This window comes from Penicillium bovifimosum (assembly GCF_028826915.1).
Source record: "Penicillium bovifimosum strain IBT 22155 chromosome Unknown utg000007l_segment0_segment0, whole genome shotgun sequence".
Taxonomy (NCBI): domain Eukaryota; kingdom Fungi; phylum Ascomycota; class Eurotiomycetes; order Eurotiales; family Aspergillaceae; genus Penicillium; species Penicillium bovifimosum.
The window spans coordinates 61,248-87,767 of NW_026622716.1; the positions used below are offsets into that span (position 1 = coordinate 61,248).

At 51.2% G+C, this 26,520-nt stretch overlaps 9 protein-coding genes across 9 annotated transcripts; 5 read left to right on the top strand and 4 right to left on the bottom strand.

Annotated features, from left to right (window-relative positions):
• Nucleotides 1-735: 735 nt before the first annotated feature.
• On the top strand, nucleotides 736-2,124 carry N7515_008953 (uncharacterized protein; the record flags this gene model as incomplete). Its single annotated transcript, XM_056669697.1, has 3 exons — nucleotides 736-1,035; nucleotides 1,087-1,673; nucleotides 1,725-2,124. 3 exons carry the CDS (start codon nucleotides 736-738, stop codon nucleotides 2,122-2,124), a joined length of 1,287 nt encoding a protein of 428 aa, XP_056517496.1.
• Nucleotides 2,125-2,638: 514 nt separating this feature from the next.
• On the bottom strand, nucleotides 2,639-4,449 carry N7515_008954 (uncharacterized protein; the record flags this gene model as incomplete). The annotated part of the gene is given in 2 exon segments (XM_056669698.1): nucleotides 2,639-3,371; nucleotides 3,383-4,449. The coding sequence occupies 2 exon segments, from the start codon at nucleotides 4,447-4,449 to the stop codon at nucleotides 2,639-2,641; spliced, it is 1,800 nt and encodes a 599-aa protein (XP_056517497.1).
• A 596-nt stretch (nucleotides 4,450-5,045) lies between these two features.
• N7515_008955 (Y-family DNA polymerase) lies at nucleotides 5,046-6,947 on the bottom strand (the record flags this gene model as incomplete). The annotated part of the gene is made up of 2 exons (XM_056669699.1): nucleotides 5,046-6,755; nucleotides 6,810-6,947. The coding sequence occupies 2 exons, from the start codon at nucleotides 6,945-6,947 to the stop codon at nucleotides 5,046-5,048; spliced, it is 1,848 nt and encodes a 615-aa protein (XP_056517498.1).
• A 166-nt stretch (nucleotides 6,948-7,113) lies between these two features.
• Nucleotides 7,114-9,457, top strand: N7515_008956 (DNA damage response protein RcaA; the record flags this gene model as incomplete). The annotated part of the gene is made up of 5 exons (XM_056669700.1): nucleotides 7,114-7,150; nucleotides 7,202-7,261; nucleotides 7,317-7,390; nucleotides 7,441-7,592; nucleotides 7,645-9,457. The coding sequence occupies 5 exons, from the start codon at nucleotides 7,114-7,116 to the stop codon at nucleotides 9,455-9,457; spliced, it is 2,136 nt and encodes a 711-aa protein (XP_056517499.1).
• A 365-nt stretch (nucleotides 9,458-9,822) lies between these two features.
• N7515_008957 (glycosylphosphatidylinositol-alpha 1,4 mannosyltransferase I) lies at nucleotides 9,823-11,219 on the bottom strand (the record flags this gene model as incomplete). The annotated part of the gene is made up of 3 exons (XM_056669701.1): nucleotides 9,823-10,008; nucleotides 10,080-10,187; nucleotides 10,236-11,219. The coding sequence occupies 3 exons, from the start codon at nucleotides 11,217-11,219 to the stop codon at nucleotides 9,823-9,825; spliced, it is 1,278 nt and encodes a 425-aa protein (XP_056517500.1).
• Nucleotides 11,220-13,330: 2,111 nt separating this feature from the next.
• On the top strand, nucleotides 13,331-14,753 carry N7515_008958 (DUF3712 domain-containing protein; the record flags this gene model as incomplete). Its single annotated transcript, XM_056669702.1, has 3 exons — nucleotides 13,331-13,542; nucleotides 13,582-14,024; nucleotides 14,074-14,753. 3 exons carry the CDS (start codon nucleotides 13,331-13,333, stop codon nucleotides 14,751-14,753), a joined length of 1,335 nt encoding a protein of 444 aa, XP_056517501.1.
• A 412-nt stretch (nucleotides 14,754-15,165) lies between these two features.
• Nucleotides 15,166-17,563, bottom strand: N7515_008959 (uncharacterized protein; the record flags this gene model as incomplete). The annotated part of the gene is made up of 3 exons (XM_056669703.1): nucleotides 15,166-16,152; nucleotides 16,206-17,277; nucleotides 17,334-17,563. 3 exons carry the CDS (start codon nucleotides 17,561-17,563, stop codon nucleotides 15,166-15,168), a joined length of 2,289 nt encoding a protein of 762 aa, XP_056517502.1.
• Nucleotides 17,564-19,843: 2,280 nt separating this feature from the next.
• N7515_008960 (glycoside hydrolase family 2 protein) lies at nucleotides 19,844-22,595 on the top strand (the record flags this gene model as incomplete). The annotated part of the gene is made up of 5 exons (XM_056669704.1): nucleotides 19,844-19,965; nucleotides 20,024-20,974; nucleotides 21,034-21,464; nucleotides 21,515-21,750; nucleotides 21,798-22,595. The coding sequence occupies 5 exons, from the start codon at nucleotides 19,844-19,846 to the stop codon at nucleotides 22,593-22,595; spliced, it is 2,538 nt and encodes an 845-aa protein (XP_056517503.1).
• A 2,758-nt stretch (nucleotides 22,596-25,353) lies between these two features.
• On the top strand, nucleotides 25,354-25,772 carry N7515_008961 (uncharacterized protein; the record flags this gene model as incomplete). The annotated part of the gene is made up of 2 exons (XM_056669705.1): nucleotides 25,354-25,545; nucleotides 25,614-25,772. The coding sequence occupies 2 exons, from the start codon at nucleotides 25,354-25,356 to the stop codon at nucleotides 25,770-25,772; spliced, it is 351 nt and encodes a 116-aa protein (XP_056517504.1).
• Between the last annotated feature and the right edge of the window lie 748 nt (nucleotides 25,773-26,520).

Sequence of the window (26,520 nt, forward strand, 5' to 3'; positions counted from 1 at the left end):
CCATACCCAGGCATTTGGCACCTGACACCAAGGTTAGCTTTCACACCACAAGCGTAGCTCTTCCTGTCAAATGATATTGCGCATCATAGGCGATGCACTCCTCCACCAAATACTGTGTACAAAGTAGACCCTGAGCCAAGAGCCAAGAGCCAAGAGTACACTGATGTCATCTCGGCTTATATTGTACAAAGCCAGTCGTACGATGTCGGGTCTTCCTCCTCCGACCGAGATACCGAACCCTTTGTGTCGATCTTGCTGACTGAACTGTCTATGATTGGATCTCGGTTGTGCCATTTGCCCCGGGATAACTGTGTGCAGGATCGAGTGATTCCAAGTCGATTGCAAACCTCGGTGATATGTTTCAGGGTTGGGTCAGACCACCCTGGATATCGGATCAGTCACTTGAATTCAATCATTAAAGTCTGTATTTGGTCTCATTTGGCCTGTTTCAAGCATAAAATGCCATGTTTGGGGGCATAATCTGGGGATTATCCTCCCCCGCGCGGGATCGCCAACCTCCTCGGTCCGCATTCACGAGTGTTTTCTGACATGCGTATCCAAGCCCTAGAGTCACTCATAACCACTGCCATCGTCATGAACAGCTGATTCATGGGAATCTACCACTTCAGGCAGAATGTATATAAGGTCAAGAGCGTAGATGATCCAGAAGTATAATTTTATCCGCATTCTCGTCGAAAAACCCCCCAGTCGATAGCGATCTTACGACCTATAGAGATGCCGACACTGCCTCTGCTCCGCAACATCAGGGATGTCTCGCTCCTCAACGCCTTATTACAAGCCTCCGTGTATCAGCAGATACTCTGTGCGCTGCTAGGGCTGGCAACATACCTAGCCTTAGTATCTTCCCTCCGTTTCCAGCGACGCCAGGCAATCCAAAAGAAATATAGTTACTATGGAACGAGGCAATCCTTGCGTACCATGACCGACCGCGATGCCTGGTCCATTCAGAAAACAGTTATGCAAACCGAGTTTCCTTTCATTGTCATGAAGTCACTGCAATTTGCTCTGTTCCGAGTAAGGGAAACCCCCATCAACTGCTCGTATCAAAGCTAACACCTCGGACAGACATATGGCATCCCCACGATATCAACCCTACTATTGACGACATCTCAGTTCTCCGAGCCGTCGACTTCATTCAAGCGATATGCCGACACAGGCACCCTGATCGGCGAGTTCATGGCATTCGACCCACGCTCCGAGCGAGCGCAAACGGCAATCGCCCGAACCAAGTTCTTGCACCAAGGTTATCGAGCCAGCGGGAAGATCCTCGAAGCCGACATGCTGTACACACTGAGTCTGTTCGCTTTGGAGCCGATCCGATTTGTGCAGCAGTTCGAGTGGCGCGAGATGACCGACATGGAGCGGTGCGCTGTCGGGACATACTGGAAGAGCCTTGGTGATGCATTGGGCATCAGTTATGAGGCTCTACCCTCTGGCAAGACCGGTTTCCAAGACGGCCTCCATTGGTTGGAGGAGATGGGTCTCTGGAGCAAGCAGTACGAAGTCGAGTACATGAAGCCGCATCCTCGCAACAAGGAGATTGCAGCGAGAACCATTGACGTACTGGTATATAACCTACCTAGCTTCATGAAGCCGCTGGGTGAATACATCGTCTCATACATGATGGACGATCGACTACGAACCGCAATGATGTATGACTCTTGATCACGCGATTCACGCAGCCCAGATACTAACAATCCTAGGATGGACCCGCCGCCCGCCATCTTCCGTGTCCTCTTCACCTTCATCTTCAAAACCCGCCGGCTGTACCTGCGTTACCTTGCCCTCCCACGTCCGAACTTCATGCGTATGGACGTGTTTACCGACAAACCAAACGAGCACGGCCGCAACTGGGTGACGATATATGAAGGAGCGCCGTATTATGTGAAGCCCACGATCTGGAACCGTTGGGGGCCGGTGGCATGGTTCAAGTGGGCAGTCGGACAGCCTTTGCCTGGTGATGATGGTGACAAGTATTATCCCAAGGGCTATCGAACCCAGGACCTCGGACCGAAGTACTTTGAGGGTAAAGGGTGGAAGGAAGTCGAGCTCATCAAGGAGACACTCCGTCAGCAGCGAACGGGCCAGTGTCCGTTCCCATGATAGAGATTGGAGATGAACTTGTGTTGATAATATGACTTGATGATATTAGTTCAATCTCAATCCTGGTCTTTGTCCGCAGATACCTAAAGATAATGAGACAGTGTAGAAAACAGTGTGGATACCATCCATGGAGAGAAGTCTATTATTATCACAAGTTCAAGTCAAGTAGTGCTCATACAGACGAAACAAAAACAAAGACAATAGTTGCGCATCGGGTATCTTTCAAATATCCAGGGAAAATCGTTCGAAATGGTTGACAAGATTCAAGTGAAGGCTCTACCTATCGATAACCATCAGGTCCTCGAAGAAAGGCAGAAACAGTCCAAAAGTACATGGTACAAATCGCTAAGCCCAAAAGAGTGAAAAGATGGCCTGTATCATCAAATGGAATGGAAAACAATTCAGACTGAAAAGCATCAAGGGGTATTGTGCAAACGGTGTATGAAGAAGCGAAAAAAGGAATAGTCCCACCAGGAGACGAATGCGAAAATCAAAAGATGAAACACACAAGGCATCATGTAGTCGCATCAGCAGAGATAGAGGGCTCAATATATGTTTCAATAGACGGTGATTCAAGAAATGACACCTCGGCGGAGGACGATGTGACAGGTGAAAAGACGACGTTATATTCGGTTGAAGGGCTTAGAAGACCGTGACCGCTCTCGCCAACTTCGCCCAATTCTTCGGGGGACAAGACTCGGCCGCCGAGTTCAACGTCTTGGACATGAACGTTGTATTCAAGAGCCTTTTGTCCTTCCTTGATAAGCTCCTCGGTCCATCCTAGGCAGCGCTTGAGACTTTGGTTTATCCTTTGGCTATCCTGTAATACCTCCTGATGTCGCGCCAAGTCAAGCATGACACGTTTCTCGTCATGAACACGGTGTTTAGCATCATGCTCGGCCAGCGAGCCTGGACTCATGATACTTTCGTCCGCCATCGAATCTTCGTCGCTCAAATCGGACATATCGTCTTGTGATCGGCTGGAACACTCGCTTTCGCCTTCCTCCAACTCGCTGGTCATCGATAGTGCCACTCCGGAGAATGAGCGGGCGGACGGAGCCATCGATATACGTCCAGCGCGACTCAGTCGCCGAAATCGGCGAAGTTCTGCTTTCTGCTGTCGCATCTCGCGCTCCAGTGTACGGTTGATGGCGAGCAGAGAAGAATTGCTGATTTCCAAATCCATGATCTTGCGTTCAGTTCGTGCATTGAGAGCGGCTTCGCTTGCTCCGTCAGACTTTCCCGGGCTGAGTGGAACAGGGGGTATGTATCGGTCGAGATGCTTGAGCCGTTGCTGAAGATGCGAGGGCGAAGGGTGGGGATTTGCTCCGATATCACAGGGGGTGCTCCATCGCCAAAGTGGCTACTCGATACGATGATCGGGCTGGGACCTAAGCCATCGTGTGGAGGTACGCTATTGCGGGCCGAGTCGACACTCGAGGACTTGGTATGTCGGATCAGCGGCGGTAGTGGTTGCTCCCCAGTCGTGCTGGACGGCGAGCCAAGATGGGGTATGATCCCCAGTCCGTTATCATTGTTGGCGATATATGGGGGTCTCGTATCTTCCGGAGGAGGCGAGGCGGCATCTGAAAGCCTGGGCGAACTCAGGCGCGAAGAAGGGGAAAGTGCTGGTTTACTGGTGGGCAGGGGGCGGGGGAGACCGATCGAGCGACGCTTGCCAGAATTGGATGTTCCATTCGATTGTTCTCCCAATGATTTCCGCTCCTGTTCCCCATTCGCATACACAAAGCTCGAAGCTGGAGACGTCTTCCCGTGAGGTTTCGGCCGTGGGACATCCGGTGGCTCAGAAGGGTGCGATGATCGTGCGTCGGACGCATGAAAGAACAGAGGAGCCCCCGATGTCATCTCCGAGAAAGAATTCGGTCGTGATACGTGTGGTTGATTCTCCGCCGTCAACGTCTTTGCTCTCAAGCTTCGAGATTGTTCCGGCTTGACCCCACGAGCCGGGCTGCGGTCTCGACGACCATAACCAATTGTTGACTGGGAGTAGGGGGTTTGTGGAGACGGAGCAGGAGATGTGGTTGTCGGGGAGTAGAAAGCACCATCTCGCCGGGTCATTCGAGGGCCAGATCGTGGAGTGACGTTGGCGCTCAGGAAACCTGGAACCGCGGGGGAGTCATCTTTGGAGGGGGTCGAATAGGGGTGTTCGGACTGTGCGAGACGTCGGGGAGTGTATCCGGGCCCTGGACTTGGACTTGCAAGTTTTGGTGTTAGAGGACCCTTGTTACTCCTGTGAAAAGCAGCACTGAGGGTAGGTGTGAATGGTTTGGCGAGATTGCCATTGTTTTGTTTATCGTAGGTCATAGTTGCGGGGAGTGCAAGTTATGGCATTGCAGGATCCCACGACACATCAGCATGGTGGCATGTGCCACTACTCAGGATCGCCTGTGTATAAGGGTGTGGCCTTAGGGGATTAAGAACTGCGAGAAATACGAGAAAGGCGAGGAAGTCGGGAAAGTCGAGGGGAGACCCGACTGAAGACCGACGAAAACATTGCCGCCCGATTGGGTTTAGGGCGCCGCTTCACCGCAACGTGGAATTCCTTACTTCCAACAAGGGCGAACTATTGAGGTGATATTGAGGAATTTGTGAGGTCTCTACTTGGTTTTGACTGCTTGACACTGCTGGAAATTGACAGAGCCTATCCTGTTCCCTTCTATAGCATCCAACCTCTGGTTATCCTGAATCTGGCGGCTGTCAAGTGGAGACACGACGGTGAGCCTACAACAACAATTATTGCTTCACTCCACGCTAGGAGTGGGGTTCCGATACTGTTATTGTGTTGGGCGGCATTGGCCGAAGGGCATGGCAATCAGTGTACTGTGCATCTTGGTGATGGGTGCAGACCATGTCGTAGTTTACACATAGGTTACATTCATGAAGAACTTCAAGAGAAAAAATCATTGGAAAAAGAGGCGCTTCTGCTTCGGGTCTGCTTCATGAACACCCGAGGGAGATGTGTGCTTTCTCTTTTTGGTGCTTGGGGGTATCGTGGGTGTATCGTCTGAGGTGTCCTGCACCACTTGCCGGATTGTCTGTCTAGAAAGACAGAAGTCCACATGTTCATTGAACATTCGATCGTCGGCAATTTGTGGCCGTATACAGATAGGGCAATCCCACATGGGGGGCTCTGCAACAGGTTCAGGCACCGCAGAGGGGCCTGGCTTGCGAGACGTGGAGGTCTCCGGCGTTTCTTGACTCAATTGCTCCAAATCATTCATTTCATCCTGGAGCTCCTGGCGCGCCGCTGTCTCGAAAGCCTCCTCGGCACAGATCTCGCGATCTGCATTTACATCGCTAGCCGGTGCAGAAGTGGGCTCAGAAGTCGGCCCAGCGGCGGCTTTGGGTTGGGCCACCACGCCGAAAAAGTTGATCCCGGCCTTCTGAGTGCTAACCAAATTCGAGCAGCGCAGACCAAGAAGCCGAAGTTTCATCCCCGGGATCTCCTTCTCCAGCTTCGTCAGCATCGGCAAAGCAAAGGAGTACAAGTCCTTTGCCAGAGAGACCGGACGAGATGGCGCTGTCTGGCGGGTTAGCACCTCGAAGGTATGCAGTTTGACTTTCAGGGCAAGGGTACGGCCCTTGAACTGAGTCCGCGCTAGATCCTTTTCAAGTTCTTGCGCAGCCCACCAAAGCTTCGCCCGGAATTCCTCTTTGTCACCAATCTCGTGGAACGTGCTCTCAGTGCTGACGCTCTTGCGTTCATGATTCTCCACAGGTTCAATCTTGGTTCGCCCGAGACCGAGGTAGCACTGCGCCAGGAACTGGAAAGCCTTCTCTCCGAATAACTTGGTCAAGAAAACGCGATGTGAGTATATATCACCACACTTCTTAACGCCTATTGATTCCAACTCTCGCTCGAAAACTCGGCCAACTCCGTTGACTTTGCGGACCGGCAAGTCGCGCATGAATTCCATGATGGCCTCGCGTTCACTGGGGACTTTGAACTGCCCCTTAGGTTTATTGATGTTCGAGGCGATCTTGGCGATTTTCGCATTGGCAGCAATTCCAGCCGAGACAGACACTTTTGTCTTCTCCAATATCTCAGCACGCATCCGCTGAACCGCCTCCTCGGGTTCCAGCTGATTTTGATCGCAATAAGCTGTGATGTTCAAATAGGCTTCATCTATACTCGCGCTCTCGAAAAGAGGGTCGTATTCGGCCAGGATAGCGCGGATTTCCTTGGCCTTCTCGGTGTATTTCTCGTAGTTCTGCGGCAAGAGAACCAGCTGCGGGCATAGCTTCTTTGCGACAAACGAAGCCATGCCACTTCTGACTCCGAACTTCCTCGCCAGATAGTTGCAGGTTGTCAACACGCCCTTACCCACAGCCATCGGTACTGTCTTCAACTCAGGTCGGTCAAGTTCCTCCACCGCGGCAAAGAACGCATCGCAGTCCACGTGTATAACATGCTGGGAAAGGTCGCGGCTCATTTCCAGCTCAGCGAGGTATTCATCGGCACGTCGTAGCTCATGGCTTAAATCCAATCGTTCGAGCCGTGCCTTTTCCTTCAAAATTCGCTCAATCTTGATTGTGAGGTTCCTATCGCGATCTTGTTCATGATTGAAGAACTTAGAGCCTTTCGACGCATTGTAGATGATTTCTGATACCTGGAATTTCGAAATTCAGCCATAGCTCCATACACATACAAATACCAAGCGCACCTTTTGTTGGTCGACTGAGTCTTGACCCGCTTTGGTCAAAGACGGACCGAGCAGCTGATATTTTAGAGTATCATTTTCCCCCTCGGGGACTGATTCAGGCGTCGGACGACTATCAGGCTTCTCGCCCGTGGTATCCATGTCTCAGCGTCCCATCGATGGCTAATAAATCGTCGAAGAGGTGAAGAACGCGGGAATCACTTGACGCGGAGTCACGTGGTCACGCGTTTCAATTTGCGCGCTGGTGCCTCAGCTCGGCTTTAAGCTTGGGCTGCCTAAGATTTCCCCGGTATGCGGGCCCATCATCATGTGGATTCTCGATTCGACCGGTGACTTTCTAGAAGGTGGGATACGATTCCTAGCAATGAGATCATTTGGTCGTTAACAGGCCATAGGGAAGCGCGTATGGCTGCGGCCCGGAAAGAAGTATCTATTTGGTCGATGCAAAGGCGAAGGTACGGCCCACTTCCCATGAGAAAGCACACAGTCTTACTGACCTCTTGCTGCTAGTCCTTGTCAATCACGTTTCGATATCCCGCCGACATATGACCATTGAAATCTCACCGGTCAAGCCGAGAGATGGGGTACGGCTATTCCCCCGCAGTTGAAGCGCCCTTTAGCTGATTGAGGACAGTTATCACCACGAGCACGATCTGACATCACAATAACCGACTTGGGATCGAAATTAGGCACAGTCGTGGATGGCCAGAGAATACAAGGAGAACATAAGCTCGAGAAGAGCGATGAGCATGTCATCCAACTAGCCAAATACCAGCACCCGCTCCGGTGCGTATGCCCGACTTTTCTGCGCTGAATATAGAGCTGACAATGTGGATAGAATAAAATGGGAGCCAGTAGTGCTGACAATGTCTGTCTCCTCCCAAGCGGTACGAGGCGAGGATCCTCTAGCTCATGTTCGCATGCGCTTAGAAGATCTTGACATCAAGACCGTGATGGATTACATCGTGGATCACACAACGCATGTAGTACAACGCAAGCGAAATACGGCTAAGGGACTTCAAGCCCTTGTCAACGGGAAATACATCGTGAATGATTCCTATATTGACGCAATTGTCTATGCTGCCACACCGGGCGATCTAGAGAATATCGAGTCACTTTCTCCTCTCGAGGTCGACTATGAATCAGCATGGCCCAATCCAAATGATCACCTGCCGCCACCTGGAAAGGAGCCCACCCAGCGTCCCGCCGCCGCATTCGCCCCAAACCCCGCGCGTCTCAATGTATTCGAAGACTACACATTTATCTTTGGGGACCTAACACAGTTTGAGAACCTCCAAGGTCCGATCAACAATGGCCAAGGAAAGGCGCTTTTCTACGAAGTTGAGCATGGGGTTACAACCGCCGCCGAGATTGTCAGATTTATGAAACAAGCAGCGGGACGGAAAGGCGTCGGTAGCGAACGGCAAGGTCCTGGTGGTGTCGTTCTCGTTCGCTTTCGATCCAAGGGTGACCTCGAGGCCTGGTCCATTGAGGTCAGCAATGAAGTGGCTCTTATGACGGACCAGCGCGTGATCGAGCAATCAGAATTTCTTGACGCTATTTTGGGCAACGATGCATCATCCCTCTGTCGCCCATTACCTACGGAGGACAGTTCTAGCCAGGCATCTATATCCACGGCAGCCGCCGAGCCTGCACTAACGAAGGAACGGCCAATACCCGCTGCTGCAGAGTCACTCGCGCCCGCTGAGCGTGAGGCTAGCCAGCCCCCGAGAGCCCGGGCCAAAACCCCTCGCGTACGTCCCTATGTCAGCAAAATGAAAACATTTGATGACGGTTTCGACATGGAATCAGTCCCGATTTATGCGCCCGAAGATGAGGACAATGCCAATTTGGACACTACTCAGACGATGTTGATGGACGAAGAAGTTCAACTACCGTCCCAACCATCGCAACCCCCAGATACGATTAAGGAAGAAGCGGAAGAGGATATAGTCTCTGATCTTCTACCAGGGGCCCGTGCTATGAAGCGTCGTCGGGCAGAGATGACCAACCGTGCCGCAGAGGGCACAGCCATAGTTACTGAGCCTGAGGAGGTTCCCAAACGGAAGCGAGCTAAACTCGATGTGCTCGAAGCGGCCCGCAAGCATCGGGAAGAGGAAGAACAGCACCGCAAAACCGAGGAAGATTCACATCAGGCAGATATGAACGATATGGACATGGAACAATTGAAAAACCTGGCCATTGTGGAGGAAATGGAGATTCCCGTCCGGAGAGCCCCAGCACGCGCTGATACAACCTCGGACCGCTGGGACGAGCATTGGAACGGGCGCAAAAACTTCAAGAAATTCCGGCGAAAGGGAGAGCCAGGTAGTCGAGCTCGAATCCAGACAGTTATTGTTCCCCTTGAAGAAGTGACCCGCAAAGACTATGGAATCGGCGATCACTACTGGAGCAGCTCTGTCACTGAGAGGAATGCTCCGACGGAACTAGAGACGGAACTAGAAAACCCGACCCCTGTGGATGATGACTTCCCCGAAGTGGCTCCACGCCCTGAGTTGTCGGTCGCTGGGGGCACGTCGCCTGAACCGACTCCAGAGCCGACGCCTGCTCAGCGCCGAAAGAGGCCCCGGGAAGAGCGCGACTCTGACAGCGATGATGGCCTTCGTTTCCGGTTCAGGCGTAAACGCTAGGTTTCTCGTCAGAGTGTTCTGTATCGATACCCTCAATATCTCATTCATCTGATTTAGGATCTTTATCAATTTCCGTACAAAGATGTACTCGTAAATGTCATTTTCGGGAGTCTGGCTTTCGTCTGCCGTTTAGATATCCAGGGCCCACCTCTCTTACCTAGGTAGGCGCTCAGGTCCACGTAATGTCGAGTCATAGACCAGTGAACGTGAGCATTCCGCAGCATATCTGCGTGCTGTGGCTCTAGGTAGCGGCGGGTTCGCCCTCGGTGCAAAATTGCTCCGTATGCAGGAATATTTGCCCCATTCGTCTAGGTAGCAGCGATAACTATACATTTTTATAAAGTACATATGGCGAATATCTCATCTCAGTGCGACTTGGGATGGTCAACTTCACCCGTGATCTCACTTGCACCCTCGCCTCCATCCCTGATGATGATACCCAAGATCCACACATTCACGGCGAAGAAGAACAGGCCTGCTAGGAACAGCCCCGGGACGAAAGATGGCAATCCCAAGAATTCGAGATTGTAACCTTGGTGCAGCCATAGAGCCTAAACGATGTGTCAAAGATCAGACCCGGGTGACGTTGTTGACGAATCAGATGGGAAAAACCAATACATACCTGCCCAGCAACCCATAAGATGGCTGCGGAGATGCCCAAGCTTGGCTTACGGATAAGGGACGAAGAGGGGAGGTAAAATGGAAGCAGGATGAGGTACCACAGGAAATACTGAACAGGTTAGCGGTTACCAAGATTGACCTGAGATCATATCCATACCTGACTGGTACAAACTTTGTTGAAAGTAACAAAAGTGAACGTCTGCGCAAGCATCGCGGTAGTCAAGCTCTTCTTCGCCAAAACGAGAGGCAGAGCAATGACCGCAAGGATGAGCTGCGGAAGGAAGGCCAGTGCCTCAAAGCGTGTTTCGGCACCACCGGCAGCAGTCAGATACAGAAGGGTACTGTATGGAGAGAAGTTGTGGCGGTGATCAATACGGGTAAGATGGTGGAAGAAAGTGTGCTGCAGGAACGGTTGGCCGTACTGGAGATACATGACGAGATTCAAGGCGGCGAAACTACCCAATGCAGCGACAGTCAACTTGACCCGGGACGGCGTAATGAATCTCAATGCCTTTGCCAGCAGACCCAATCTAGTAGGGGCAGCCCCATCGCGCTCGGAATCCCACCACCACATAATCGAAATGCCATAAATGAAGGGATAGATCTTGAAATGCACAGCAATTCCCAAGATCAATCCAGCAACGATGGGTTTCTTCGTCAGAGTTGCCCATATAAGCGCCGCAACAAGCACACCGAGGAGTCCCTCGGAGCTACCACGAGTACTGATATTGGCAACCATCGGATTCCACAACCAAACCGCTGCTACATAACGCAGCGCGCGCTCAACGGGAAAGCGGTAGCAACGCACAAGTAGCTGAGTAACCAGCCATCCAGCAATGACATCAGATAGAGCAAACAAGGCCTTACCAAAGGCGAATGTCAGCGTTGACCAAGGCGCGGGACCCTCCCACGCAGTCGGAAGAAGCATCCATGCCAAGAGCGGGGTGTAGCGGTAAGTATCGCGAGCATAGGGCGATTGCCCTTTCCCAACATAGCGTGCCGCATCAGTGAATACCATGTAGTCAATGTCGGTATATTTCACAGCGGAATGCGCATCTTGCCAGCCTCCATACACGAGGAGCACGAGGCGGAGGACAATGGCACCGAGGAAAACTCGTGATGGGGAGTCGAAGAGAGTCATTTTTTATTTGACCTTTTGTCTCCTCTTCAGATGAACATCGACAGAAGAAATCAAAGATCGCTAGATTGTTTGTTGCGGCTAGCTCGCATAATTGGGCGGGCTTGGTGAACCCCTTGACGAATGTCGTGTTGAGGTTCAGCAGCTGCACATCGAATCAAGACAGACAAGACTTCTGGAATAAAGATATCTGTAATGACCGTGATTGGAATAGGTTTGATTGAGGTCCTTCCATATAATTCGTGGCTTGTTCGATTGCTGGATGTCAACGACTCAACGTGGAGGCTTGTTGTTGCCAACCTGAGGTTTTCATGACTCAGCCTGGCCCGTGCACTGTAGGTCGTCAGCCCCAGGCTCCCAGCCCTATTTGGGATGTGGGGGCCGAGTATCTGGACCCTCTCCGCCGTCTCTGGAATCAACACACAGGCAATATGGATAGCTACATCATTTAGTTTCTCTCCTTTGGATAATCAAGTGGATAGTTCAATCAATAATCATAGACATAGTTAGGCTTTAGCATATTATATATATCCTACCCCTGCCTCATAGGTAGGTAGCGCCCTTCCCATCCATGGTGAGCATGGCAATTGACCAGTTGACTCCCGAGTCCCGAGGTTTGAAGGTTTCACACCCTTCATAAACCAAAGCCCCCTCAGGTGCTTTTATGGTTTGGATGTGTTCCTGGATCTTGAACTCACAAGAATAGAGATAGTTAAGAAATAGCTTGTCGTCAAAAGTCTATTGCCTCGAATGATACCGCCCGTGATGCAGAGCCGAGTAGGGCTTGTACTGCCCAGAAGTAACTGAACATGTAGCCGACCTAAGCTCACAGCAACTATACCCGAGGAGATTGTCAAATAAGATTTATATTTACCGCGTGTCCCCCCGCAAAAGATGAACTTGCCCAATGAAGTCAAATACCCACTGATCCACGAAGTTAAGCGAATGCGGGGAGTCTGATGTCGCTGACTCGCTACCCTCGACCAGCCACACAGAAGGATTCAATTATTCCCAAATAATCCAAGCCGAGCCAGTCATATCGAGTGTTTGTGACTTCCAAGCTTCCCAATGCAGATTGTTACGCCACTGAGAGGGGTCACCCGAATCAGTCGTTGAAGACCCCCTGAATCATTCCTCCACATCTCAAGCTCTTGCTGACAGTTTCTTCATCGGCGGAATAAACAAGGAACAGCACCAGTGTTTCTCGTAATGCAACTCGTGGTATCAAGATCATGTCCAGGTCCATATATGGGGTCTAAATTGTCGGACATCGGCTAAAACACCCAGAATCTGATCTTATTGAGTCTCAGTTAGATTTCTCAACATACGCTGGGCCAGTGTATTACAGTGACAAGAACGAGGAGCCCTGTAAAAGCACCTCAGAGGCTCAGTGACTGCCCAAGCTGATCATGGTCTTAGGGCCCCATTTTATGCCCCATCACGGCCGTGATCCTCTCCTACAGTGGTAAAAAGCACTCACCATGGTCATCAAAGACCTTCCAATTAGCCAACCATTAGTAAGGCCATTGTAAGTTGATGAATATCATCGATCTACACAGAGTCAGGAATAGACGAGACCCTTAACGGGGCCGTGCCGTGTGACACGGGGAGCACATTCTTTGCCGAGTAGGCAAATTCCAGCTCGGGCCTGTATCACTTCGAATGTCCATATTGCATACATACGTGTACCTGTGGCGTAAGACGCCATCGTGCGCCTTCGAAATTCAGCGGGCTAAGTTGGGAGCTCCGAGCAACGGATATGATAGGTCCGATACAGTCAGCTGCTGTGGTCAAAATGAAAAACGGATGAGAGGACAGTAATACCTTCAATTCAAACATGGCTAGTCCAGTCAAAGATCCAGTTCATGAGGACGTACCACAGATCCGACGATGTATTGTATCTTGGTAAGAAACATGACATACATGCTCGACCTGCCTGCTAGATGTCGATCCCCCGCAAAAGAAAACAGAGTTCCTCTATTATAAACCTAATTATCTCCTATTCCTCGGTATCTTTGATAGAAAGACATATGATAATCGTGTGAAGGGTGGCATTGAATTATATAGATGGATTGTCCCTCGCATGTTCTTCCGTTCGTTCAATAAATTCCATCATGGCGAGAGAGAAGTATATCATCGGAGGCAATCGAGGGTTCCTTCACCCAAATCCCAGTCCAGAAGAGCTTTCAGAGCTCGAGAAGGTCGGATCCTCAGTGAGCGTGAGCACAAATCCGAAGAAAGATAAATTTCGCCGCCATTGCAGACGATTCTGGTGTCTTTACCTCATCGGCAATGTAATCTTCTTAGCAATTCTCTTGCCCATCTTGTAAGTGACCCTGTTATTCTGCTGCTTTCCCAAATACAGTGAGCTGAACCCGAAAAGCTTCTTGGTCGTAATTCCCGCCGTTGCACAACTTGTCGTGAACAAAGCAGACATTCGCCTTATCAAGGCGGAGGTTATGAACCCAACGCCAGAATCAGTGCGCATGACATTGGAAACCAAAATCAACTTGAAGCTTGCACTCCCCGTCCGGCTCGACCCTGTCGTCTTCTACACCTTCGTGCGCAAGTTTGGCCATGAGACCCCATATGCAGCAATCGATATCCCCGGTCAAACCGTCAAGGGAAATTATTCACTCGGAGTCTACGACCAATTTACACCACTCCTCAACCTAACGACCTGGGAGGAGTTCGTGCATCAAGCTGTCTACCAAGAGAAGACATCATTATCTCTGTATGGAAAGACCACCGGGTACCTCGGAGTCCTGAAGAACAAAATCACCTTGGATAGGAATATAGTGATTCCAAGTCAGTCTTTCGCTATGCCTTCCATTGTTCTAGCTAACCATACCAACAGCATTGAACAAGTTTGAGGGTTTCAGCATCGCAGACGCCACCCTCGTTCTTCCAGCAGAAGACGACGGCAGCAACCTTATCGCCAACATTACCCTGCCAAACCCAACCGTTCTCACCTTCGAAGTGGGCACCATTGTCCTTGACCTCAAGAGTGGCGATACAGACATAGTGCTCGGCAACGCCACCATCACAGATGTCACCCTGAGACCGGGCAACAACGTATTCCCATTGCGAGGTGTCCTCGACCTCAAGACAGTGCTCGGCAACCTCACCGCAGTCCTCGCCTCCCAAGCCACCTCGCTCCGGAACGGCTCACTGGGACTAACAGCCGTAACCAGAACAATTGTCTCCAACGGCACCCTGATTCCATACTACACCAACGTGCTCGGGTCCTTGCCGCTGGTGGCAAACGTGGGCATTGGCGAAGTGCTCAAGAACACGCTCGGCCACTTGAAATCCGGTGGCAAGCTGGATCTGTCGGGTGCACTGTCGGCCATCAAAGATGACGACAAACGCCGAAGGGCTGTACAGTTGGACAGCCCGGTTGGATACGGCGACGCATTCAGCCAGGTATCAAGTCTGAAACACAATAAACACGTCCAGGAGGTTTTCGGGGATGAAGAACCTCAACGACGAGACGCTATGATAGACTCGCTGGCTCGATATTATGCGTCGCTATGAGTACACCGAATATACCACCTACGTTGAATTGAATATAATGATACCTCTAATGATATTGTTCTTCCCTTCTATTTCCAACCTAGCCCTCATCCCTGTAATTCATTTCATCTCCCACGTATTGGAGACTCGACCCAACAAGATTTGTTGATTGACGTGTTAATATGAATGATCGTCTTCGTACAATATCCGCATCTCCATTCAATAAGAATACGAGGCATGGTATTTGAGGATACCCTTTTCAGCAGTGTTTGCCTTGCGGACGGGGCTCACTCAAGAGAGAAGCATACAAGCGCTTGATCTACTTTTCGCCATTGAGGAATGAAGTATTGAGAGGTTGAAGTCATACATTCATTTCCATATATCCTATGCTAACACGCTGAAGTAAGAAGCCACAAACAAAACAGAAAAGCACTCAGTAATAAACTCCACCATTTACAAAGTACCCCGGATCAGACATTGGATCGAAGTACGTCGGTTGTTCGAATTTCCGGACTTTCTCCTCAGGAGTCAACATAGCCATCGCATCATTTCGTCCATCGATCTCGTTAACAATCCCGGGCCACAAATTATTATCACTCCAGCTCAAGTATTCCCAAAGATACTGACCTCCGGAATCTTCCGTAAAAGGAGCCGCAAGCGGATCTAGGAACCCATTTTCGCTCATCGACATGGGACCACGTCCGGGCTCCGGTGCCGCAAACACCTGCACCATATCCCGACCAGCAGGATAAGAGCCGCTAGGAAGATTGGCCGAGGAATCAGACTCGGCAACATCCTGTCCCCGCTTGCTTGCCTCGTAGATGCGCGAAATGGCATCCAGCGACCGCTTCGCCGTATGGCCAAAGGACTGCATACGGGCAAGGGTCATCATGGCAGTCTCGACCTGCGCCTGGCAGGACTCAATAGATGCACGGGGATCATCGACTGTTGAATCGTTGAGGAAGAGTCCGACCAAAGGGACCATGGACGCCTGGAACGTCCACCAGACGGCATTCCATCCGCACAGCTGGTTCAGCTGAGCCGTCGCGGCAATGTTCTGAATAGAGAGCTCGGCTACTTCGCGACATTTTTCGATTGCCGTGCGCTCTTCTGATCGCAGTGCGATATAGGGTACGCGGCGCATGGCGTAGCTGAGTAGTGTCGGTCGGTAGAGGAGCATTCGTTGGTTGTAGTAGCGCCAGCGCATAACTGTGCGGACGGTGTTGATTGACTCTGAGCAGGGCTCGTGGTCCTTCAGGACGGAAGGGAGATTGTCCCACCACTCTAGGAGCTGAGCATCTGCCTGCGCCATTTCTTGGTGTTTGACCAGCGGTGCCGCGGCGAGGAATTCCTGGACTTGAGTTGCGATTTTGGCGAAGCGAATATTTTCGACCAAAGGGAGGATCTCGAGGACATTGTCCTATATCATAGTTAGCAAAATAATCATTCTTTCATTGACCAGATATGACCTACCTTGTCTCGACATAGAGGGGGCTTAACGGTAATGGTCGAACCTATTCGACCCATGCTGGGCCGCCCTAGGGTCATGCCGGCCCACGTATCCATGCAGAACAAAGACCACCACACGCGGCGCTTAAGATCCATAGAGGCTAATTTCGCCGGACTCGGTATTTGACGAGCCTCTGAGAACTCTTTGTGTAGTCCCAGGGCAGCTGCCATACGCATCGCAGCACCCAAGATGGAATATGCCAGATTCGGCTGGCTGATATAGTGGCAGTACCAGCCACCCATGAGACCAAGCGCCTGAATCGTCTCAATATGTGAGCTACCCAGGGAGCTTAGACTCAAGTGACCCTTGCACCTCAGGAAATATGTCTGATGTGTCATGTCATCAGGTCCTGTGGCCGCAATGCAACCCAGGGCAAGAACAATGTTCAGCAAAGCAAGCCAATGGTCATCTCGCCGACGGCCAGCAATGTAAGCCTCGCGGAAGGATCGCTCATCGATCATAGGAGCAAATGCTTGGAAATAAAGGAAATATGCATCCAACATTTGCATTTCCGAGGGTGGAATCAGGGGTTGTGGAGGTGTAATAGGTGCATGATGCGGCCATGCGATGGGATGCTCCTGCTCACTGGGCGGCGTTCGAGAAAAGTAGGAGGCACATCCCGGGTCCAACCAAACAATGACCTTGATGACGGCCTGGATCGATGATACACCCAGATATGAAGAAGGCTGACGCGCAGACAGCGATAGCGCATTGACATCGTCCGAGACACCTTCTACCAGATCTGTGGAGCTGGCATTGCGGCTATCCGGTAGTTCTTCAGGCATGGTCTGCAAGGCTTCGAGATTGTCATCATCACCCGAAGTAGGTGAGACGTGTGCATCCAGTGAAGCCGAGGTAGCCGGCGATCCACCATGATGTGATAGTCCTTGGGGATATGATCCCGACGTAGTAGTTGTGAGCTCAAGGAGCTTTTCCCGCGACAGATTGACGAGTGACTCCGGTGCGAAGTTGGGGAATAACTTTCCCAGTATACTTCGATATTCTTCCAAAGTAGTAGACAGCTTCTCTACATGTCTGTATACTCGACTTAGCCGGTTGGATCCGGGGGAAATATGAACGGCGTGACTCACCTCCGAGACGGTCGTGGATCTGAATAGTGGCACTGATCTGATTTCTTATACCACCGACAGGCCTCACACGGTTTCTCCCCGTCACATTTGATCTTACGATGGCGACAAGACGTACAAGCGCGCAAGGTTGTCACACGGCGACTGACAGAATCTCGCCGTTCACTGGATGCCCGATTGCGGGCAGGCGTTGCTGCCGTTGGGTTCTCGAAACCCTCGAATGTGTGGAACATTGTGATGAGTTATCGAATGATCCAAATGCATAGTCTGACCACCGTGTTGTCACTGAGCGGACAACATGGATGTGGATGTCAGGAGTGGAATTCTTTTGGCGTAGAATGTTCAATAAGAGTTTGAGGGCTTCACATTGCTGTGGCAAGTATGTCTATGTGAGGGATAAAAAAGAAACAGAAATTTAGAGGGAAAACACAAAGACAAAAGAGAACTAACGCCAAAATGAAATAGTTTAGGCCGATCCGCTTAATCTCCCCGCATTTTGCTTGATGCCTTCGTGGCTTAGAAGAGTAGACTTGTATGCTGTCCGGCTCGCTCGGGTCGACTTGATTGGTTGAAATGGTGATTACTTGTGATTATTATGAGCTAGTGATCTCTCTGTGACTCTACTTCTTCCCTTAGAATGCGTGGAAAGGTACCGAAAAAGGGCTGCACATCTTCTCTGATCTGGTAGAAAAGGCTGAAAGCCCCATGGGCGTCGAACATCGTTTCATCTACGTAATTCCCGGCATATAGAAAGCTAGGGTCTTTTGATGGGAGCCATTAGCCTTGTGATTCCCTGCAGACTACTCTTCTTAGCCGGGAGAGTGCCACGCCAGCATGACCAGGGGTGTAAAGGTGCCAGCCATAGGCAATTTCGCTTCCGGATTTCACACGCCACAGGGATGCGCATGTCACTAGGGTTGTATGGCCTGAATTCCCCAGAGAGAGGGGGCCGTTTCCCCAGACTTGGTCGAGGGGCAAACTGCATGGTCTTTAACAGGTCCTGCAAATGCCAACTAGACAGTCATCTGGGGAAGACCGGTGGGGTCCGGACACCGTCCGGTCCATGAAGACCCCATGCTTTTATGGGGTCGTGTCCGGTGATCTTGACCGAGGTTCCTTTCGGCCGGACTCAACTTATTCTTCACCACTGTGGCACTGGTCAGTCCCTCTCTAGTCTCAGACACTTGGGACTAGCATGGCGGCTCTGAACCAGTGAACCTTGACGCTGACGCCTCTTGAGGGAATTTTCCATAAATTGAGGGGCTCAGATCTGCTTATCCTGGAGGGGCGGCGTCTGGAGTTCTTGGTTCGTACCTTGCCACTGGGAGGGGGCAGGTAATTTCGCGGGGCGCCCATTGTCTCGTTCGAGTCAAGGGCCCGAAATGGAGAGCGGGTAGGATCTCGCCTAACAACAGCAGTTACGGCACTACTGAACACCGCTTTCTGAGTGTTGACTAGCTCCAAACCCTATTTGTTACCCTTTAGCCGGTTCGAGAACTTCGTAGAAACATTTGTAGAAACATTTGTACCTTGTCTACGGGGATGGCATATAAAAGGTACCTGGTTACTCAGAATTATCATGTAGTGGAAAACAACAACACTGGGAAAGGTGTGTAGTGTCGCAGCCCGACTATCCCATCCAATTTTGGTGATCTAGAGTGGACAAAGGCAAGATCACCAGGGACCAAGTCAGAGAAATTGAAAGATCTGCAGAGACCAGTCTCAACGGTTCTGAACTTCTGATGATCTCCGGGAAAAGAGCAGAGAAGTTGTAGAAGTTGGTTGGATGTGCCAAGGCCATGGGAAGACCCGAACCCGAAGGATGCAGCCTGTCACTGGTCAGCCGAAGAGTCAGGTCATTGGTCCGGTTATGTTGCATTTGTGCTAACGGCAAATGTCAAATAGATGAATTCAGGCAATTCAGTAGTGAGGTGTGTGCACAGAGGGGCATGCCTGCAAATGATATGCAGATGCATCCCCTTGAGATTCCACGTGTAGAAGGACACGGTAAACGAACTCATGGAGAAGTCCCTGGTCTCAACTATGCACGGCAGTCAACTATGCACGGCATTCGAAGTTTGGGTGCTTTTCCTTATAAGGTGAGTAAGAGTATGATGAGGTAGAGCATCCCACGTTTCTTCACAGTCCCCGACTCCCCGCATATCGTGCATATCTTTGTTCTCACCCCGAAGGGGAGGCATTATGTGTTGATCACGTGTAATTGTGTATTGGTACACATGCAAATCTCAACATTGAACTATTTCACTGTTACACTGTACTCGAACTTTTGAAGACGACCATTTCAATTTGCAAAAGTTTTGCGAAAGTCAGAATCGATCATGTGTTGTGCTAACCTCTTTCGGCACGGATACCCCCCTGTCCCAAAGAGGAAGGCGAGTGGGGAAAGAGGGGAGCTCCGAGCTTATCGATAACAAATGTTGATCTCCAACTGTGTATAAATTGGGGAGAAGCAAAAGCTCTTTCATATTACCAATTGGCAATTATATCTCAAAATGACCAAGGTTGTGCAGTCTCTGTCTACTGGCTGGTCCTTTAGAGACCGGGACACCGAAGAATGGCTACCGGTGGCTACGGTACCCTCAGTGGTGCAGCAAGATCTCATTGCCAATAAGAAGTAAGCTTCTTTTCTCCGATAAAGCCATTCCATCCTAACGGCGGTGTTCTTACGACAGGCTTGATGACCCTTACATCGGGTTCAAGGAACTGGACGCCCGCTGGGTCAATGAGAAATCATGGGTCTACCGAAATGTTTTCCAGAAACCATCTGCTCCTGCCGGCTCTGCAATTGTGCTGGTATTCGACGGTCTGGACACATTTGCCACAGTGAAGCTCGACGGACAGGTCATCCTGGAATGTGACAACATGTTCTTGGGTCATCGGGTGGATGTGACCAAAGCCCTGGAAGCAGATGGCGAACATACCCTTGAGATCGAGTTCGACTGTGCCCTACTAAAGGCACGCGAGCTCCGAGCCAAGGACCCCAAGCATAAGTGGGTTGGATTCAACGGCGATCCAGCACGATTGGCTGTACGGAAAGCACAATATCACTGGGGCTGGGATTGGGGACCAGTGCTGATGACCGCTGGTATCTGGCGCGCCGTACGATTTGAAGTGTACCAAGCCCGCGTGTCCAATATATGGCCTCAGACTCAGCTCTCAGCGGACCACAAGACAGCTGAGGTGACTGCTGTGATTGATGTGGAGAGCATCGTTGACGGAGAATATACGGCCGAGTTCAGCTTAAGTTCAAAAGGCAACGAGATCGCACGCCAAGTTATTTCATTGTCCGGAAAGACAGCTCAAGTAACATTCCAGGTGGACCAGCCAGCTCTTTGGTGGCCACACGGATACGGCGAGCAGATTCTGTACGAGGTTTCGGTATCGTTGCTTCGGAATGATGAACAGGTTGACCACGCATCAAAGAAGTTTGGTATTCGCACTGCCGAGGTCGTCCAACAACCAGACAAGCATGGCAAATCCTTTTTCTTCCGGATTAACGGGATGGATATCTTCTGCGGTGGCTCATGCTGGATCCCCGCGGACAGTTTGCTTCCTGCCGTCAGCGCGGAGCGATACCGCAAGTGGATTGAGCTCATGGTAGCTGGCAGACAAGTGATGATTCGGTAGGTTCGGATTTTTTTGCCGTCTAAAGCCTGTGCCAATCAAGCTAACGCTTGACTAGTGTCTGGGGTGGTGGTATCTATGAAGACGACGCTTTTTACGAGGCCTGTGATGAACTGGGAGTGCTTGTCTGGCAAGACTTCATGTTTGGATGCGGCAACTATCCCACTTGGCCCGAGATGCTCGAGTCTGTCCGTCAAGAGACAGTTTACAATCTGCAACGCATGCGCCATCACCCATCGATTGTGATCTATGCGGGCAACAACGAGGACTATCAGGTTGCAGAATCAGAGGGCTTGACCTATAACTACGATGATAAAGACCCGGAGAGTTGGTTGGCCACAGACTTCCCGGCACGATATATCTATGAGAAGCTGCTCCCCGAGGTAGTGGCTGAACACTCACCCAGCACATTCTACCATCCTGGAAGCCCGTGGGGAGATGGCAAAATCTCATCGGATACCACAGTTGGTGATATGCACCAGTGGAACGGTGAGTTGTCTTTAACAGAACACAAGTGCCCCCGCTAATCAACAAGATAGTATGGCATGGAACACAGGAAAAATACCAGATTTTCGATACGCTCGGTGGCCGTTTCAACAGCGAGTTTGGAATGGAGGCTTTCCCTCACATCTCCACAATCGACTACTTTGTCGAGAATCCCGAAGATAAATTCCCACAGTCTCATGTGATTGATTTCCACAACAAAGCCGATGGCCATGAACGAAGACTGGCGACTTATCTAGTAGAGAATTTGCGGACCGCCACTGATCTCGAGGTATGGCCACCGAGGACCATCTTGTGACTATACGCTGACATATCCAGACATATATCTACCTCACCCAAGTTGTACAAGCCGAGACAATGATGTTCGGCTACCGAGGCTGGCGCCGACAATGGGGCGACGAGCGACACTGCGGTGGAGCATTGCTCTGGCAGCTGAACGACTGCTGGCCGACAATCTCGTGGGCCATCGTGGACTACTTCATCAACCCGAAGCCCGCATACTACGCTGTGAAGCGGGTACTAAACCCGATTGCTGTCGGAGTACGACGTGAGCACCACGATTGGAGCGTAGCACACGCACAGCCCCCTAAGACCAGCAAGTACGAGCTTTGGATCTCCAGCAACAAACCCGAGACCGTCAAAGGCAGCGTTGAGCTGCGATTCCTTTCCGTCAACACGGGTCGTGATATTCGGGCACCGATTGTGCGCGAGGATATTATCATCACTGCCAATGGTACCACCGATATCATCACGGATGGAGTGCTCGATCACATTGCCGAGCCAGAACCCCATGTCCTTGCCGCCCGGCTGTGGGTGAACCATCAGATCGTTGCACGGGATGTTGACTGGCCTCAGCCATTCAAGTATCTCAACTTTTCCGATAGACAGCTGGATATCAAGCGGAGAACAGATAAATCAGGTGAAACGGTGTTGGTGATCAATGCCCGCAAGCCGGTCAAGTGTGTTGTTTTCGAGGAACAAGAAGGGGTCCAGCTTGGGGATAACGCTATTGACATTGTGCCTGGTGATGAGCAGACAGTCACAATAACTGGCCTCGGAAATAGGCCTCTGAAGTATCGGTACCTGGGACAGGAAGCTGCTGAGGTTGTTGAGTGAGTGACAGTATCCCGTTCACGGGTATGGCAGTTGATTACGCTAGAGAATGAATGTGAGAGCTTGCCCTATACCTAGCCTACTACTTTTTCAACAGAATATTGGCAACACCATGGAAAGACCATCCAGTAAATCATGCACCTGCCCGAAGCCCTCAAAGCGCGTAAAGCAAAGTTTATCAACTACCCACCTGCCAAACAGGATGATTATCCCGCCTTGATAGACGGGGAGTCACGCTAAGAGGTCTGGAAGATGCTCACAATCGTGCAGAACGAAGAATGAGGCGCAAAATCTGACGACATGGAAGCCCGCTGTACGGGTTTTCCTGTTGATAACGAGGAGCCGGCCAGAATGCTCGGGAAGAAATTCAAGTATGCTGCCCAGGCGTAATGCAAATACTTCGTTGAAACAGGGATTGGCCGTAGATTACCTATGGCTGCGGCAGCCCGATGGATGGGAAATTGATGTCACTTCTGGCTTTGTTTCTTGTTTGCATTTCGCTTGCATTTCGTTTGAATTTCTGTCGTATTTCGAGCGGGACCTCATTTTGACGGCTTATCCCAGTCGGTGGAAATGCAGCGGGAATACATGGAACTTACATCAAGTGCCCGAAGGGTCCACCAGGCGGCTACTAATAGGTATGGACGAACTGTGTATATATATCAGTGTTGAGGAACCAAGGAGTAATTATACAAGCCATTGGCCCTGCAGCATGTAGAATGCCGTTTGATGCATTCACCACCTATGAATCAATTGACTGGTTTCCTCTCCGGTCTGCGGCTGGTGAGTCCGCTGGTCTGAGTGCTCTGCCGAGCCATCTTTCAGCTTCTACATCGGTTTGAGATGGATGTCAGTACGAAAAGTGCACCCCACGACTCATTGGGACACATTTCGCTTGGTCATAACTCATGGTTCACTAAAACCATTCCATGGCTCTTGTAATTGGTCTCAATCGTTTAGCAGACCCACCAGTCAACCCAGAACACTCCATAATCCCATGTGTCGTGTAGGTAGAGACCGGTCTGAAAGTGGGAGAAGTCCAAGCGTTTGAGAAAGGGAAGCTGAGGAGTTCTCCACCTACCTTAGGCCCTTGTTCAGACAGGAAGGCCAATGGACATGATGTCGTCGGAAGTGTCACCGGCAACACAACCTCACAGCACAATGTGAGACAACCCTCCAATGCTCTCGCCTTAAGCGAGCCGTTCATTTCCAACGTATAGCAGGCGCTTATGTCGTTCCAGGTTGCCATATTCAGTGCTCCCCATGGTTCCTCTTCCGGTTTGCTGGTCTCATCATGTGTCGCGTGCTTTGGCATGCCCTCCCCTCCCTCTCACTTTATCTTCTTCTTTCTCAACCGATCCCCCATCAACCTTCATCGCCAGAACAATCCATATACCTGGCACCACGAGGTTCCTGGTTCATTTGTTCTGCGGAATCGGTTGATGAGGCGCCTCATGACGTCCGAGTAGAAAATGAAGGGCCCCAAGCGCGTCCTTCCCTCGGCTCCCTCGCTGCCTCAAGGGGGCCTCAAGGGGGCCTCGGCGGCCTCGCTGCCTCGCTGCCTCGACGGCCTCGCGGCCTTGATGCCTCGAGGGGCACTCAACCCCTCGTCTCTCTTGGTAAGGATCCCGCCATCTATTCCCCCCTTTTCATCTCTTTCCTCTGTTCTCATCTCTTCCAATTGCATCACTCCATCTCCATGACGAAGGTTGATACTGATGACTGCAGACGACACAGAGGCTGTTGAGCCATCGTTTCCTCGCTGTCCTCTCTTTCCTTTCCGATCGTCGGCTGCAGGTCGGAATACACTCCTCGAGCCCCTCCTTTTTAGACCAAAGTGACGGTGCATCGTACTCGAGATCCGCGAGCTTGGTTCAAACAAACCAACATCTCATGTTGGTCACCTGTTCTCTTCGATTCTGAGCTCCGTTCCCCAAAAATACCCAATCATAAACCATAACACCGGCCGAAACGATCACATCGTAGTTCGTCTCGGTTTCCTCGCCAAATTTGTTGTCACACCTTGCTGCGCCGCGCAGCTCACACCCACCCGGGGAATCCATGATCGTAATCTCTGCTCTCCCGACGCTCGTCGATCCCTCCGGATATCCCCCCTCTTGGTCCACGGGGAACGGAGCTCCACCTGCTCGCAGCCTCGAAGATAGGCATCGCAAGCAACGTCCAATGGAGGTCGAGTGCCTTTGAGATCCTTGAGAATCGGCAGAAGGCTATGCATAGTAAGTAATAGGCCCTCGTCCGACAATGATCTAAGATCATCTATGGGATCTCGATACTTACTCTTTCTTCCCGATAGTGCCCCCTTGTTGATGAGCACCCCCGGCTCATCAAGGCGATCTGCAAGAAGAGTACTGGTCATCTGAAACTGATTGAGACCACCCAGTCGACATACTAGGCCAACAATGGATCCTCGGTTGTATCGTCTGCCGATCTGGGTATCAAACCCGGATACTCATGCGACATTCCTTGACCCTTCGCAGTTTAACATTCCTGCGAAATTGATGACGGGCGTGGACGGTAGGGGTGACTCGGGTGAGACGACGGGCGTGGGGCTGCCCTGTGGTCGACTGCTTAGGCAATTTGGGGAAAGTGTCTCGCGATGGTTGGCGATGGAATATCTGGATCCATCGACTGCACATTCACAATGGGAAACAACACATCCTCCATGGCCTCCTCGCGAGTGACGAAGGAGAAGAAGAAGAAGCAGCAGCGCCGCAAGCATCGCCCTCAGTACCGAGGAGGCATGTTCAACCATGTTGACGGCCGAAACTACCGCGAGGATCATGCCGTGGCCGGCCCATATCCATGGGTAACCGTCTTCTTCAACTGGGCCGACCGCAGACTCACCGACGAGGAATTGATGGACCTCGTCCTGGCCCGAATTCACGCGAGAGATGGAATCATCTCCTCCCGACCCGTCCACCACGATGTGAAGGTTTGCCTGTCTCTCCCCATTCCCGAACTTTGACAACGTACCGATGTCATAATTGTCGGGGAGCCCAGAACATGGCACGATGGTACAAGGAACACATCCAGCATGCGGGAATGCGGATCAACCGACTATACCTTTTCCGTGCGCAAAACCGGAAGGACTGCTGCTACCGAAGGGCTTGGCGAGGCGGCCAGAGTGTCGACGGCTTGGGCCGACTCAATCGGCAATGATGTTGGAACAACGAAGGATGGCAAATGAGTTTTGTTTCGATTTGTTTTGATGAGAGATCCTCATTCCGAGTCAGGGCAGGCTTACTTTCATGTTTTTGTCGCTGAAGCAATGATGAGTTCTTTCACCTTCTGTCAATCTGTCAGATGAGATCTGGCCAAGGATGAAATTGGCGTCAAAGCTCCAGACATGTGCCAAGAGGCTAGAGCTTGGCGGCTTGTTAGCAAGTCGGGCGGGGACTGCGCCGCTGTGGATGACCAGTTCTTAAATCCAGATGTCCCCGAGGGATTCTCCGTTCGCAATTTCCAGGGGCCAGATTGAAAACGCTAAGCTCGCTCCAGTCACAGATATTGTTGTCTGTGCCGAAAGCCAGACCCTTCACCAGGAAGCTGTCGATGTTGATTCTGGAATCTAGATAGATGGGAAGGGACGATGGGGTTCAAGCATACTCACAAGTCAGGTGTCAAAATGCAAACCCTTGAGGCGAAGCTGGAAAGCCTGAGTCTGCTTTGAAGCTTCAAGCTTTGAGAAAGACCTGATGTTTATGGGTCTAACCTCAACTCCCCGCGCAGCCAAGCTACAGACAACAAGAATGGCGTGTCTGTCGGATCAGGGTCTGGTCCGAACCATGCACCGTCGCAACTAGCAGATGCCAAAATCGTCAAGTCGGAAGGCAGCGGCAATACGAAGACCCCGCCGAAGAAGGCCTTGCTGGGCGAGCCTGTGGAAGGGCCGTGCAATTAAAGAGAA